The sequence below is a fragment of the Trachinotus anak genome, unplaced genomic scaffold (genome assembly GCF_046630095.1).
Source record: "Trachinotus anak isolate AG129_WGS33_773 ecotype Australia unplaced genomic scaffold, CSIRO_AGI_Tana_v1 ptg000002l, whole genome shotgun sequence".
Classification (NCBI taxonomy): Eukaryota; Metazoa; Chordata; class Actinopteri; order Carangiformes; family Carangidae; genus Trachinotus; species Trachinotus anak.
In genome coordinates this window covers 4349225-4363476 of record NW_027273853.1, presented here as the reverse complement: position 1 = coordinate 4363476, position 14252 = coordinate 4349225, and the positions used below count along the sequence as shown (strand labels likewise).

Genomic DNA, 14252 nt, shown 5'->3' with positions numbered 1-14252 from the left:
ATTAGTTTTGAGAAGTGAAGTCTGAACTGACTCGCATCTCCACATAATCTAAATAGAGCCCATAATACTGCTGAAAATATTTCATTTTACATCTCTATATTATCAAATAATAACTAAATAATGTCACAACGTGCAGAACTGTGAATTCTAAAATCGAGTTCTGAAATCATTTTATCTACCTTTAATTTGAAATTAAAAAAAAATCTATATTTCGTATTTTGTGTCTTCTTTACTGATAAATATAATTGTTTTGATAATTTAGCTTTTTAAATTTAAAGGGTAAAATATTAAAATATCATGATAAGATTAGTTTTGCTAAGGCGCGGCCAGTCACACTTTACTCAATCGATGATTTCAAAATCGGGGCTCTACTGTTTTCCCTGACGTCGCGTCCAGGAAAATCAATCAAATTAGGATCAGAACACCGGCAGAGAGAGGCGACACATTTAGGAGCAGAGATGGTAAGAATGAATGAAATTTATTATATTTTGGGTAATTTAGTATCATAAAATGTGTCTGCACAGCAAGCTCATCGCACAGCAAGTCTATATTACGATATCCAGAAAACGGGAATCATTTGCTGACTCTTACGCTGCCGTTAGTTAGCTAACTTTTGCACTGTGAGTAAGCAAAACACCTTCAGTAGCTGCTAACGTTAGCCGCACCGATGCTAACCGAACTAACTGTGTGTTCAAGAAAACGGTTCACAGCTTACATTTGTCAGACGATATCATATCAAATCATGTTCATAATTAACCCGGTTTATTTTAATTTAGCTTCAAATAACGTACCGCAATCCCGTTGCTACTTAGTTAGCAGGCTAGGAGTTAGCTAAATTTAGCCAGCACAGGCGGAGTTAGCATCACTCAACCCAGTAGTGGAAGTGTCGGGTCTTTTACTTTCGTTTTGTCCTCAGACTAATAACTTCTTTTCCTGAAGCCATCAAATACAACTCCAGTAGCTGATCAATGTAATGATTCGGCAAACTTTAAATACAGTTTATCCAGCTAATGTGAGCTAGCCTACTGCAGGACCCAGCGCTGTACATCGTTATTAATATCCGTATTTAGTTTGGTGCTTGTTCTCTGTTGCCTGATTCTCTGTGCTGAGTGGCTGTACACAAAGCTGGGATCATCCATTATTCAGTCATGGTGGTAATTCAAAACCTCAGCCTAGAAGAGTCCGGACTGTGGACAGGTTCAGTATCTTGTATATTACTTGCGTGTAACTGAGAAAACCGCTGAAAATGCAAGACAACTATGTAAGCTCAGCTCTTATATATGATGTAAGAAATAATAGTGTTTGTGTCTTTGTTCTTATTGCATTTTCAAACGTATTGCTTGTTTTTATCATTAGTTTCGCAATCAGTACGACAACGATGTGACAGTATGGAGCCCGCAGGTAAGTCGACTGCCTTCACCTCTGTCTTTTATTGACTGCACAGGATTCAAAAGTTAATGTCTGTGTATTATTGCCATGTCATAGTGTGATGTGTTAACAATGTTGCCTGTATTCATCTGTGCACAGGGCCGTATTCATCAGATCGAGTATGCCATGGAGGCAGTGAAGCAAGGCTCTGCAACTGTAGGACTCAAATCCAGAACCCATGCAGTCCTGGTTGCACTAAAGGTAAAATAATTCTGTGTTGTTTTTTTTGTTTTGTTTTTTTGTTTTTTTTGGGTCAGTGTTCTCATGCTGTTTCCGTCACTTTCTGTCTTAGAGCACTGGCACTAAACCGGTCACTGTCTATGGTTTTTTTCAAACCATGTGTTAAGTGTAGAAACTGTAAATTGAACTAAATTAAACAAGACAATTCTATTGTTTAATTCTGTATGTTACTGTCTAATCTCCAAAAATATTCTAATTTGCTTAAAATGCACACATTATCATGTGTGTATCATTATCATTAACTCTGTTAATCAGACGTTGATTCAATTCTGATCATTTTGGAGGATCTAGTTTGTGATGCTGTTGATCTGTATTGTGTTATACAGAGCTGTTTCTGATATTTAACCTCCTCTCATTAATATAAATGAGGGTGAAGCTATTTCAACACAAACTGAACATTATAACCTTCATGAAGGTGGGATCTATTGCAGGACAGTTGGATTAGACTGTATGAGTTTTATGTGTATGTCCCCTGAACACAATGCCTACTTAAATGATTGTAGAGTAAAATAGTCTCTATATATATATATGGATATATTTTTTTTAAAAGAATCCTAGTGTAGATGTAGAATGTGGAACAGGCCACCTCATCCCTTCCATCACAGGAACCCTGTCAATCTATCTTTTATGATCAAGCTAACTACCACAGGCAGAAGCCATCTGGACCAGAGGTGTGTTTTTGGGTGTCATTTTACTCTAAACTCGCAATAATATTAAAATGAAGTCCACACTTACATCCTGTCTTAATTGGAAAAACATAGAAAATTATGTTCTCAGTGTCATTTAATGGGACCTTTAAAATATATTATAATACATCAAGGAAAGACTCAAGGAAGCATGTAGTGAGGTAGATCACAGTCAAGTGGAAGGTACTTGATCTGACATGACTGATGCGTCATGTTTTGTGTCTGCAGAGAGCCCAGTCTGAACTGGCCGCCCATCAGAAGAAGATCCTCCATGTCGACAACCACATTGGTATCTCCATCGCTGGACTGACTGCTGACGCCAGACTGCTCTGGTAAGACACAGACACTTTAATTGTCTAGATGAAGCTTTTCAGTGAAGCTTTATATTCATTCATATGTTATTCACGTTTCATAATCACAACACCGTCTCTTCCACAGTAACTTCATGCGTCAGGAGTGCCTGGACTCCAGATTTGTCTTTGACAGGCCCCTCCCCGCATCACGTCTCGTCTCTCTTGTTGGCAGCAGTATCCTTTCTACTGTTTACTTTAACTTCTTTCTTGTAACAATTTTGTGCTATTGTTAGGACTTTATAGGTAGCATGAGAAACAGCTGACTCTAAATGCAGGGAAGTGCTCAGCCAGTTGAAGGTGTTAGAAATGTAGTTTCTGTGTACAGTGTCAGATTGTTAGGATACTAATCACTACTAACTCCCCTCTGTATATGTGTCAGTGGTTTAATTGGGCTGCTTCCCTGTGTGAATGAGAACAACTGAACAAACCGTTTTCTGTTAAACTAAAGTGTGAATGGCACTGATCCTTGACTGAAACTCCAGAAACCCAAATCCCAACACAGAGGTATGGAAGGAGGCCCTATGGTGTTGGACTCCTCATTGCTGGCTTTGATGTAAGTTTGCTCCCTCACACTATTTGTCTTCCTTCATTTATTCACTTGCAGTAGTATCTCCTCCTCAATTCATAGAGTCCCCTGTGAAGGAATAAAGGTTGTACAAATCAGGAATTGAGTGTGCAATTTGACCACAGCTCTTGCTCATGTCTTGTGTGTCACCCAGGACATGGGACCTCACATCTTCCAGACCTGCCCATCAGCCAACTACTTTGACTGCAAAGCCATGTCAATCGGAGCGCGCTCTCAGTCTGCACGCACCTACCTGGAGAGATGCATGGACAAGTTTTCCGACTGTAAGATGGAATTTCATGTTCTAGCCTCACACACTCTTATTTCAGCTGTTAAAGCTAAGAGCTCAGTAGCTACAAATGTCGCAGCTGAGCTCCAGGTGTTTTTGTGTATTCATTAGTCAGTTTGTCAGTTTATTCTTGCATCTGTAAATATTTTGGTCATTAATGTTGCTCGTTGTTTCAGCATGTGAAAAGGTCTTGATTGTGCAAAGAATCAAACATGTCAGAGCCACCACATGTATTTAACCTGCTGATTGACAAGTTAAAAAAAAAAAGCATCATTTCATCCCACTCATGGTATTATTGTTTTGTTCTCAGGTAATCTAAATGAGCTGGTCCAGCATGGCCTCCGTGCTCTCAGAGAAACCCTCCCCACCGAGCAGGACCTCACTACCAAGGTACGTCACTTCCCAGGCTTTATTTACGGATCTGGTTGTAAGATTTTTTAGTTTGGTACAACTTAACAAATCTCATATTTTTAACTGAAAAAAAGTGTGTAATCTATTTGGAAAAACTGAGCTTAAGTTCTTTGGATGTTTCTTCTGAAATATTAAGTTTTTCTATAGAGCTTTATAGAAGTCAATAAAGGATTCAGAAGTGGTGCAGTTGTGTAAAAAGACACTGGATTCACAGTTGGTAAAATGCTGTTGAAGTCCACTGACGATGTTGCCATCTGTTTTTTGTTTAGTTTTTTTTAAATGCTGTGCTATACAGGCTGTTTCATGAGTACATTTTCCCCATGCTTTTCAGAATGTTTCCATTGGCATCGTGGGGAAGGACATGGAGTTCACCATTTATGATGATGATGATGTTGCCCCGTTCCTGGAGGGACTGGAGGAGAGGCCACAGAGAAAGGTACTGCAAAGGGTTCACTTGTGCCTTGTTTCATTTCAGGGAAACAAATTTTTTTTTAAAAAGTTAATGTAGTGATAGATTGAATTAGTCTGGGAGCACAATCTACTTCCAGCTCTTACTCTGGCTCCTACCGTTAGCACTTGCTGCTGAAACACGTGTGTAGGGTTCAGAGAAAATATTGAAACTTTAATTTGAGTTGAAGACTGAAAACAATGTTTTTGTTCAGAAGCATGAAAGTGAAATTTGAGGACACATCTGTGTAACACTTAATACAATCGTCTGTTTCTGTATCATGAACATTAATGTTGGTGTCAGATTCTGATGTTTGTGAACTGAAGGTTGTTTTTTGTGTGTCAGGTTGCCCAGCCTGCAGATGAACCTGCTGGAGAGGCACCTGATGAGCCAATGGAGCACTGAGGCAGCAGTCCTGTAGATCCCAGACCAACCTGACACTTAACTGCAACTCACCGGAGTAATTCTTAGAGGGGGAGGTTGTTGTTGTGATGTGCCACTCGCTAAACTGTTAATCCAAAATATCCTCTGCTGACATCAACCAGTGTGATGTTGCTTTTGTATGAGTAAAGTCTACCATTATACAAGTAATAAACTCTTTTTTTGAAATGTGCCGCTGCACTTTCATTTCATTCCTCATTTATCTGACCTACAATGAGTCCTACAGTGACATTACCTGTGTGGGTAACAAACTGGGAGTTTCAAGAGTCTGACTCAGCACATTTACAATTTTAATCTTGTGACAATTTAAAGTAAAATAAAACTTAAAGTCTTGAGGAAACTGAAGAAACCAGGACCCAGAAAATTTAATTCACAGTATTTTAATCACTGATATGCATTCTCAGGTGCTTCTCAACAGTTAAATAAGTTTTATAAAAGTAGAAATATTTAAATAAGTTAAATAATAAATAAGTTAAATAAGTTTTCACACATAAGAGTTGAAGAGAGCAGGTTTGTTAAAACCTTAAAACATCATTGGTATCATCACAAACACTGTTTAATCTAGAGGACAGAGGGGGCACCATTAATGTCCCATGTGCACTGTCCTGTTTCCTGCAGTGCATTTGTGTCTATTCACATATTAAGGTGTTAATTCAATCCAGGACTCTTGTCTAAAAATTTCCAACTTGGACATAGAGACTACAGGAAGTTTCAAGGCGGGCAGTGTTTTGTCCAACACATGAACAAACAAGGGTGAAAAAAGCACAACCCCCTCAATAAATAACAATATAAATAATGTGATCAAATTTAATTAGTGTTTGTTTTCTTTGCAGACTCAGCTTTCATCAACTATATAGGTCCTGCAAAGAAAAACGTGTCCTGACCTGAGCTGAAATTACTTATTTCTGGGAGTTTCCAAAATGTTTTAATCTTTTTTGGGCCTGATTCAGTCCTGTTTTCTGTTCGTTTATAAGTTGTTTGATCACCTTTAATGCAAGCACTCGCTGTGAATATTGTTGGATCATTTTACAGAAAAAGGCTTTAGAAGATAAAGTGTAAAACACTCAACACTTCCCTGAATTCTGGGTTTGTCCCCAGCCGGCGGTATTTCAAGGTTCTGGTTGAAAACTATTGTTATTACATTTTTACATAAAATCTAGACCTGGAGATCCTGTCTGCACTGGTTTAAATTAAATGAAAAACTATTGACTTCTACATTGTGCAGACTGGTATTATCATAATGGACTTAAATCATTTAAAAAAAATCAGGCATCTGTTTTAAAACCATAAACCTGCTTATTCCTTTTTCAGTCAGTGAATAAATTAGTAATGAAGGCTGTGCCCTGTACACATCTCTCGCTTATTCACTTCAAGTAAAGATGAACAAAGCTGGTAACACATGTTCATCCTGTCACCAGCTGTCATGCTACTGCCCATCTGATGGGAACAGGTTTAAAAAAAGAAGCTGTCCTCACAAACACCAGGTCCAGGCTCAAGTTCATATGCATCACGTCAGAGTCAGTGAGCAGCTTTCTTCACTCTCCTCCTCTTGTTCCTCCGTCTGACCTGGCTCTGGGCAGCCTCCGTCTCTACGGGCCGGGTCAGGTCCTCTATCTTCTCCTGCTCCATCATGGACGTCATCTTCAGTGTGAGCTCCAGCTCCTTCAGGACTCCGGCCAGGTCCTCCTCCGGGACACCCAGATCGATTTTACCCCCTCCCTCCTGGTGTTCCTGCAGGTCCAACCTCTCAATTACGCCTAAATCTCTCCCTGACCCCACGTCTTCTTCACTCACTGCTGTAAAATCAGACTCTCTCACAGCGTCTGCACTCACATCCTCTGCCTCCTCTGCCTCTCCTCCACCCGTCACGTCCTCAGCCTGAATGTTTTCCACCAGGTCGGCTCCATCGGCCTCGGCCCTCTCAGCCTCTGCCTCCGTCTGTGGACTGTGGTGCTGCTGACTGTGCTGACAGCAGCAGTGGGAATGCTGCCAGGACTGATGAGGCTGCTCAGGATAATCTGTGGGCGAAATGACGAGAAACTTCAGGAGTCATTTATTCAACAACCATGATGCTGCGTCTTCGCTGAGCTACCTGCTTGCAGTATGTATGACCTACCATCTCCAAAATCAAACCTGTCCTCTCACAACCTGATCTGGAAAAAGTCATTCACACATTCATTTTCTCAGAACCGGACTACTGTAACTCCCTCCTCTCTGGCATCGACAAAAAGTCACTTTCCCGCCTCCATCTAGTTCAGAATACAGCAGCGAGGCTTCTTACTGGATTCTTACTGGATTTTTAGATATTAGTGATCACTTTTAAAGCTCACCAGGGTCTACCTCCAAGCCACATTACACATTTGTTGGCATTTGACATTTGTAATGTTGTCTTTTTATTTTATTTTCACTTATTTTTATTTTCATTATTGTTGTCTTTTTATCTTTTTTTTTTTACCTCTGTAGCATCCTTTACTGTTTTTACTTTACTTTACTTTGTAGTTAAAATTATTTTATTTATGTAAACTACTAAGCTAATTTCTCAGATTGATATCCTGTCAGTTCAGTGTGAAAATCAACTTGACAGAGACAACAATAAGTTGTTTGAGATGTATAAATTATTTAGTTCTTTGTAAAAAGTTACTTAATGTAGTTTCACGCCTCCTCCTGCAGAAGAGAGCTGCCGGGAGAAATCAAACCCAGAAGACAAAGAATAATCCAACACACACAGTGTGAAGGGAGCAGTGTGACTACGATTAACTGTGCAACATTGTCAGAAATATGTACTAATGTGTCTCTATTAAATAAACCAGTAAATAAAGTAAATCCTTATCTGAAATTTCCTCAGCCAGATATTGTTTAGTTTACTATTAAATGGTGAAACTAAACGCACCAACAAGCAGAAACAGAATTCACATGATCCAAGACATCTCCCGCTTTGAAGTCACTGGAAACATTAAGAAACACTGGTGTGATCCTAAAGGTGGTAAGAGGTGGAGTTTAAAACACAACTGCTGCACATACAGTGATGCTACTTCTATGCTACATTGTGAAGTGTGCGCTGAGTGATCAGGTACCTTCCCAGTTGTCCTGGGTTTTCTTTTCTGGAGTCATGCCCTCCACCAGCTGCCCCTCCTGCATCACCCGGGTTATCTCCGTCAGCTGCTGCAGGAGGCTCTCCTCCTGATCCGCCATCACTCCCTTCACCCTGCAGCACACACAGAAAACCACACACTCGTGATCATGAGCAGTGCAGCTGCAGCATATCCTCACTGCTTCCCACCCCAGTTAAAGTTACACATTTAACACAAAGTTTCTTTACTGTACTAACATATTGATTAGTTGACAGTGTCCCAGATCAGGGACTCCAGAACTAACAAGACTCTTAATTTGTTCATGTAACATTATTACTTTTTCTACATTGAATCATCTTCTATTTTTTTCCATAAATACAATTTAAACATAGCAGTTTCATAATTATGAAGATAAGGTAAAAAAAACCCCAAAAAACATAACGGATAAACTTTAAATTTCAAAGATGATTAGACAGCTCTAGAAAAAATAAAAACATCCATATTAGACTTTCCTGGAGTAACTAATAGTAATGAGTAATTAATTTGTTAAACTGTTAAATAATAAGATTTTAAAATTCAGCCCAGTCACACATGACAGTGTTAAAACAACCCACATAAGAAGAGGAAATTAACTTCATGAGAGAGTCGTGTTTGTCTTTGTCTTTGCTGTGGAACAGATGATTGCTTGCATGTAATTGAATCAACGAATAAACAAATGAGCTCCATGAGGCAAGTCGTTCCTGTCAGGAAAAGAGAGGGAGGAGGTCGACTGATGATGCGATTCCTCGGTAGGGGCAACACCCACCTGTCAGGGCTGTGGTGGGCGTTGGAAACAATATTCTCCATCACCAGCTCGGTTTCCCTCAGTTTCTCCTGCAGCTGAGCCAGCTGAAAGTCAGCTGGAGGAAAGACGGAGAAGCAGGTGAAGCGAGATCTGGGAACAAACGTGTTCCAAACCTCAACAGGAAACTGACCAACACGTGCATGCAGGTGTAGTTTTTAACAAATACCTTCACAGGTTTACACACAAACTGAGCTCAAACAAACAAAGAATACAGACAAAGATCAACCAAGGAAACTGATAGGTAAATGTACAGTTCTTGTTTTCACTATCAGAGCACACTGCCATCCATATCTCACTGTCTGATGCTCAGTGTTGGGGAAGCTGCTTCGCTATTAATTACTCTACACTGGAAGAAGCTGAAATACAGAAAAGCTACTTGACGGACTAGTTTAGTCAACTGAAGCCACATAGAAAAAGTAGCTCAAACTACATTGTAACCTGTACCTGTAACCTGCCAGTTACTGTAAACTGTAGTTAAACTACTTGTTTAATTATGTCACTACTCCCCAACACTGCTCATGCTTTATGGGAATCAACATGCCAGAAAATTACTGACAATGTATTTCTCATTATATTAATGCACAAAGGAAATAAGTGTGCAGGTCAGCCATGAAGGTTTTATAAGACTGGATATGACTTAAAGCAAATGCGACACACACACAGGGAGCTACAGAAAAGCTCTGAATAATTTCCAAAGTAATGTTGGCTTTGATGGTCATAGCTAGATTTATATGACCTGCCTGAAAAAGTGGAAAATTCCCTCAGTCCAGAGGTTTTTACCCATGTGACCTACATTTCTCAATATGACAACTGTGCAGTTTTATTGCGTCAAAATGTGGCAGCGTGATAATGATTAGTGCCTCAGTTTTCCTTCAGCCCTCAGTTATGGAAGCCTACCGAGGACTATATTGAAACGATAATGTAATTCCACAACAGCGTTATAATCTTCAGCCCGTACTCATTATTGACCTGACAGATGTTTCACAGTGTACAACACTGCAGTGCTGCAGCAGAGTATATCCTCAGGAAATAACAGGGCATTACCTTCATATGGCTGATGCTTTTGTCCAGAAATCAAAGAAAATAAGTGCATGCAAAACAAGCGCATTCAAACTCTTAGGAAAAACAACCTACATGTAAATCAAAAATTATTTAGTTGTGTAACGCTCACAGATAAACAGCTAAAAGCACATTCAGAGAGATACAGAGCTACAGCCTTTTTAAGGACTGAGATGGACGTAAGAGCTAAAGTTGCTAAATGCTAAAAGAATGAGTACAACTGTTGTTGGGTGGTACTCACTGATCTTCCTCTTCATGTTCTCTGAGCGGACTGAGGGAAACCTGCCCTCTGACGGCTTGCTGTTGCCCTTAGACGTGATCTAACAGGGAGACAATAACAGAAAACAACACATCACAGACAGTAAAATGTCTGTGTCTCACTTTCATGTCTGCCAAACATCATTATTCCTCTTTAAAGCTGGATTTTTTCTCCACTGTTTTATTTTAACTGCAGTTTGAGATTCAGTTTTCAGATTTAGACTTCGATGCTGCAGATTAACCTGCAAATTAGGAACAAATGTTTAGAGCGGCAACAAATAGTCAATTCATCAACAGTTCATCAACAGAAAATCTATCAGTAGCTTTTCATCTTAAGAAAAGAACAAGTGAAGATCATTTGATTCCAGCTTCTCCAACATGAATATTTGCAGGTTCCTCAGTCTCCTCCATTTATATACTGAATATCTTTGGATTTTGGAGAAAAATGACTATTTGACTGTAATTTTATAAACAAAATGATTAACTGAGAAAACAGACACATTGATAATGAAAGTAACTGTTAATTGCAGCCCTACGGTATTTTAATATTTATTATTTTGATACTAGAACCAATTCAAACCCTGAGTTTCAAGGCACAGACACTTCACTTATGTTGATGTAGCACAAGCAGCCTTATAGGAACTTGGCCAAATGAAACAAAATTTAAAATTGTGAATCAAAAAATAAATAAATAAGATTACAGATGTCTAACATTCATGACCAGGTTGCAGGACTTTTCAATACTTTGAGCTACAGACACGTTTCATTCTGTACCAAAAAGTGCTGAGGTTTGTTACCCAGCTCTTCTATCAATGCTTGTACATTTTGAAATCAGGACTTTTGAACATATTGTTTCTCTGAAATTATTTTTATCCACAAGTTTATTGAGAGGTCTTTGTATATGCTTTCAGCTTTCTACCTCCAATGCACAGGTGTTTGTTTACTTTTAATTCAGGTATATGTGAGTATTTACAGCTGGAAGTATATTTTGTGTATTTTTAATGTGCAATCAAATGAAATAAATAATACTTTTATAGGAATACTGCAGCACTGTGCACATCAGCAGTGTGTTGCGTCTCCAGGATTTCACCTTGAACAGTATGTAGAGGATGTAGAGTAAGATCCCGAAGCCGTACACAGGGATGATCTGTCCTGCCAGGTTGGATTTGCCTCCAGTTCCTGCCCCCGTTCCTGCTCCCTTCGCCTTGGCTATGACCTCAGTGTTGTGGGCTCTGGAGAAGCCGGCGCTCGCGGCCCTCTGGCCACGGCCCTCTGGGGCCATCTGACGGTGCATCATCGGAGGGAAACGACCTGAACCTGCGGGGAGAGGAAGACCGGTGAAGAGGAAACATCACTAACGTACAACATCAATAACAGCAGTGATTGTTTTGGGTGTGTTATGAGATAGTTTTATATCATACGTGTCTGATATATAGGTTCATTCCCTCTTTTTCATTGGAACAGTTAGCTCTGACACAAAAGGACATCTGGTGGTACAGAAAGGATTTTTGGTACTTCCTCATTTTTCTAATCTGCAGCATCTGTTGATCATGGTTTTCCATTTAAGCTGCTGTGAGATGTTATAAATATCCTGTTCTTACCCCTACTGGATTAGTAAGGAAGTATTTAAATAAAGGACACAAATAATGGTAATGTGGCTTTTTATCTGGAACCTTTTACCCACTGAAACTGACTGGAATAATTAAAGAACATAAACAACTTTTTAGATGGTTTGACTCAACCGTAGAGAAGATGCTTCAATCCCGATGATGAGTGACTAAATTACTGTTTAAAACTTTGTACAGTTTGGTATTGTTTAAAAAAAGGACAATTAAGGAATCATAGTTTAGAAACTACTGAACATCTGCTTTTTCACTGTGCACATATACAGCTGTTTCAGTGCCTTAAATTACCACAGACTTTGAATAAAATAACTAAAAAATAATTATCTCTATAATGCATTTCAGTACAACAGCCCGACAATAAATCCTGCCTTCAAGAGGGTGTATTGGTTGATTAGTTGATCAACAAATTGATTTGCAGTCACTATTTTATATAAATATAAATTGAATTTAATCCGGATTTAAACTGTCTATCAAACAAAACAAGAAATCTGAAAATGAAATTGGGATTATTTCACGAATAATGAAAAATAACTGATGTATTATTTGATAATTATAAAAATTGTTAATTAAAGACCTAAGCAGAACAAATCAATGAAACGTCTCTGGTGTTTGTTGGGAAGAAAATAGTTTGACCAAGCTATATTTGAAAGTTCTATTTTTATTTAAAATTTGGTTTTTGATTCAACCCATGAGGAATTTTAGAGGCTGTCGTTTGGGGTGCTGCTGAATTATATTTGCTGAGACTTTCTAATATTTTATTTTATTTGTTATGTTGTTATTTGGGACAGGGGACAGGGACAACAGAACTGTAAATAAGCAAGACAGCTGTCCCTGCCAGGCACCCTATAAAGTACGATGAAATACAGCTCTCACACAGCATAATCCCTGCCTGTGTGCACGATACAATTATTTTCACTCCCCCCTTTAATATGGATATGGATGTGTTAGTTTTAGCTGGATCTGTATCATATTCATTTCGTACATATTTTAAATGATTAAATATAAACAAAGGAATGAAAACAAAGGTGGCGGGTGTTTTGGCGCCCCCCCCAGGGAGGAGAGTGTAACTGCAGCCGCGATGAGACCCCGCTGCTGTCAACATCTTGCTGGAAATACAGAGGAAATAACATCATATCACCGCCGTTAAAAGCCAGTCGATTAAAACCCTCCATGCTCTCCCACACCGAGCCGCCGGCGGGGCCTCGGCCGGCGGGGCCTCGGCCGTCAGAGGCCGGCAGAGGGGACCCACCCTCCGGCCGCTCCGCCGCGTCCCTCCGCCCGCGAGGCAGCAGCAGCGCGACGCACAGCACGAGGCACGTCGCGAGGGTCACCTTCTGGAACGTCGACATGGCCATCCTGATCCCGAGAGGTCAAAGGTCACCGTCCCGCTGGAGAGAGGCCGGGTCCTGACAGGTACGCGGTGCCACGCCGGAGGAGATGGGAGCAGGTTGGTGTCGCTCGGTCGGACTTGCTTGTGCTGGCTGGAGGACCGGAAGTGGCCCGGGCTGTGCCTGTGGTGTTCCCCCGCTGGGTGGCGCTACAGGAGCGCCTGAGTGGTTGTGATAGAGCGGAACAATCTTTTTATTAAGACTTAAATAGGCTGTAGCTTTGAGTGCTAACTCAGGAAAGGTCCTATAAACCACCGTTTTAAACGCAGCACTATGAGAGTGAGATCACCTGTTTATCTTTATGGCCTATACAAAGTTTGGGCAAATTACATCATCCATCATCATTATTTTTGAAGTGGAAAGAAGTAAATACAGGCCCTGCAGCAAACAGACATTAAAGTGACCTTTTCTTCAAATGTTCATGCACTACTACTTTTTATTTATTTCATGAACTTAGAAAAAGATAAAGAGCATTTAAAAAAATGGTGGCATGTGAAAAAGTTTGGGCATCTACTAACCCCAGTCTTTGGCAGATATCCATAGACTGTAAAGATACCACAGCTCGGAAATGTTTAGCCCAAAGTCCAAAGTTTTGCACATGCAACAATTTCTGTTAATTTGCCTTTTTTTTTTTTTCATAAAATAAAATGTAATGAGTAAGGGGGCAAAAGGAAGATGGGTTTTTAGGGAGGTTTTTAGGGAGGTTCTCAAGAAGTACTGCCTGATTGATTATTATTTTGTTGGTAAAAAAGACAATGTAAAGTAGATCATTAACACTTGCTTATAAATTTATATCCATTTACCATTGATTTCACTATTATCTCTCTGCCTGTTCAAAGCCTCAATGATTGATATGAACTAAAATGTGTAAAGTCTTGTATTTGCACATCCACTATATAAGCTGCAAGTCTGTATAATTACTGAGATGTATAATACTTACTGCATATTACACCTTAGAATATATTTTGCATTTGCTAAACATTTTTGTGTCATTCATTTTCTTTGCCACAGTAACTGACATTTTTATTCTGCAGACACTAATTAAGTTTTTCTTTTTTCACAGCTTTTATTCTTCATTCTGTGCAAATTTTCCTTAATTATGTCCTGCAGCGTCCCATTTTCTCCACAGGGATGATAACTATTTCA

The 14252-nt window shown here is 39.6% G+C and overlaps 2 protein-coding genes across 4 annotated transcripts; one reads left to right on the top strand and one right to left on the bottom strand.

The window, feature by feature from the left end:
* The first annotated feature begins 334 nt into the window (after positions 1-334).
* psma1 (proteasome 20S subunit alpha 1) lies at positions 335-5033 on the top strand. The gene is made up of 10 exons (XM_071491209.1): positions 335-461; positions 1357-1401; positions 1528-1629; positions 2583-2686; positions 2793-2881; positions 3190-3260; positions 3427-3556; positions 3872-3951; positions 4304-4408; positions 4766-5033. The coding sequence occupies exons 1-10, from the start codon at positions 459-461 to the stop codon at positions 4823-4825; spliced, it is 789 nt and encodes a 262-aa protein (XP_071347310.1). The 5' UTR covers positions 335-458; the 3' UTR covers positions 4826-5033.
* Positions 5034-5134: 101 nt separating this feature from the next.
* On the bottom strand, positions 5135-13201 carry ric3b (RIC3 acetylcholine receptor chaperone b). 3 transcript variants are annotated; one of them, XM_071491184.1, is made up of 7 exons: positions 12968-13184; positions 11184-11410; positions 10077-10155; positions 8738-8831; positions 7936-8066; positions 6695-6879; positions 6239-6592 (listed from the first exon to the last, which is right to left on the bottom strand). In XM_071491184.1, the coding sequence occupies exons 1-7, from the start codon at positions 13071-13073 to the stop codon at positions 6380-6382; spliced, it is 1035 nt and encodes a 344-aa protein (XP_071347285.1). In that variant the 5' UTR covers positions 13074-13184; the 3' UTR covers positions 6239-6379. The 3 variants fall into 3 exon arrangements, with proteins under 3 accessions (XP_071347275.1, XP_071347285.1, XP_071347294.1); XM_071491174.1 differs by having other exon boundaries at positions 5135-6879; positions 12968-13201; XM_071491193.1 differs by having other exon boundaries at positions 6239-6879; positions 13050-13189.
* Between the last annotated feature and the right edge of the window lie 1051 nt (positions 13202-14252).

Excerpts from the sequence above, each read along its gene's own strand:
- psma1 (XM_071491209.1), top strand. Across the intron at positions 1,630-2,582 it reads CAGTCCTGGTTGCACTAAAG|AGAGCCCAGTCTGAACTGGC; the intron begins GTAAAATAATTC and ends TTGTGTCTGCAG. Across the intron at positions 4,409-4,765 it reads AGGAGAGGCCACAGAGAAAG|GTTGCCCAGCCTGCAGATGA; the intron begins GTACTGCAAAGG and ends TTTGTGTGTCAG.
- ric3b (XM_071491174.1), bottom strand. The coding sequence starts at position 13,073 with ATGGCCATGTCGACGTTCCAGAAGGTGACCCTCGCGACGTGCCTCGTG. Across the intron at positions 11,411-12,967 it reads CGCGGCGGAGCGGCCGGAGG|GTTCAGGTCGTTTCCCTCCG; the intron begins GTGGGTCCCCTC and ends CTCTCCCCGCAG. Across the intron at positions 10,156-11,183 it reads TCCTCTACATACTGTTCAAG|ATCACGTCTAAGGGCAACAG; the intron begins GTGAAATCCTGG and ends TCTCCCTGTTAG.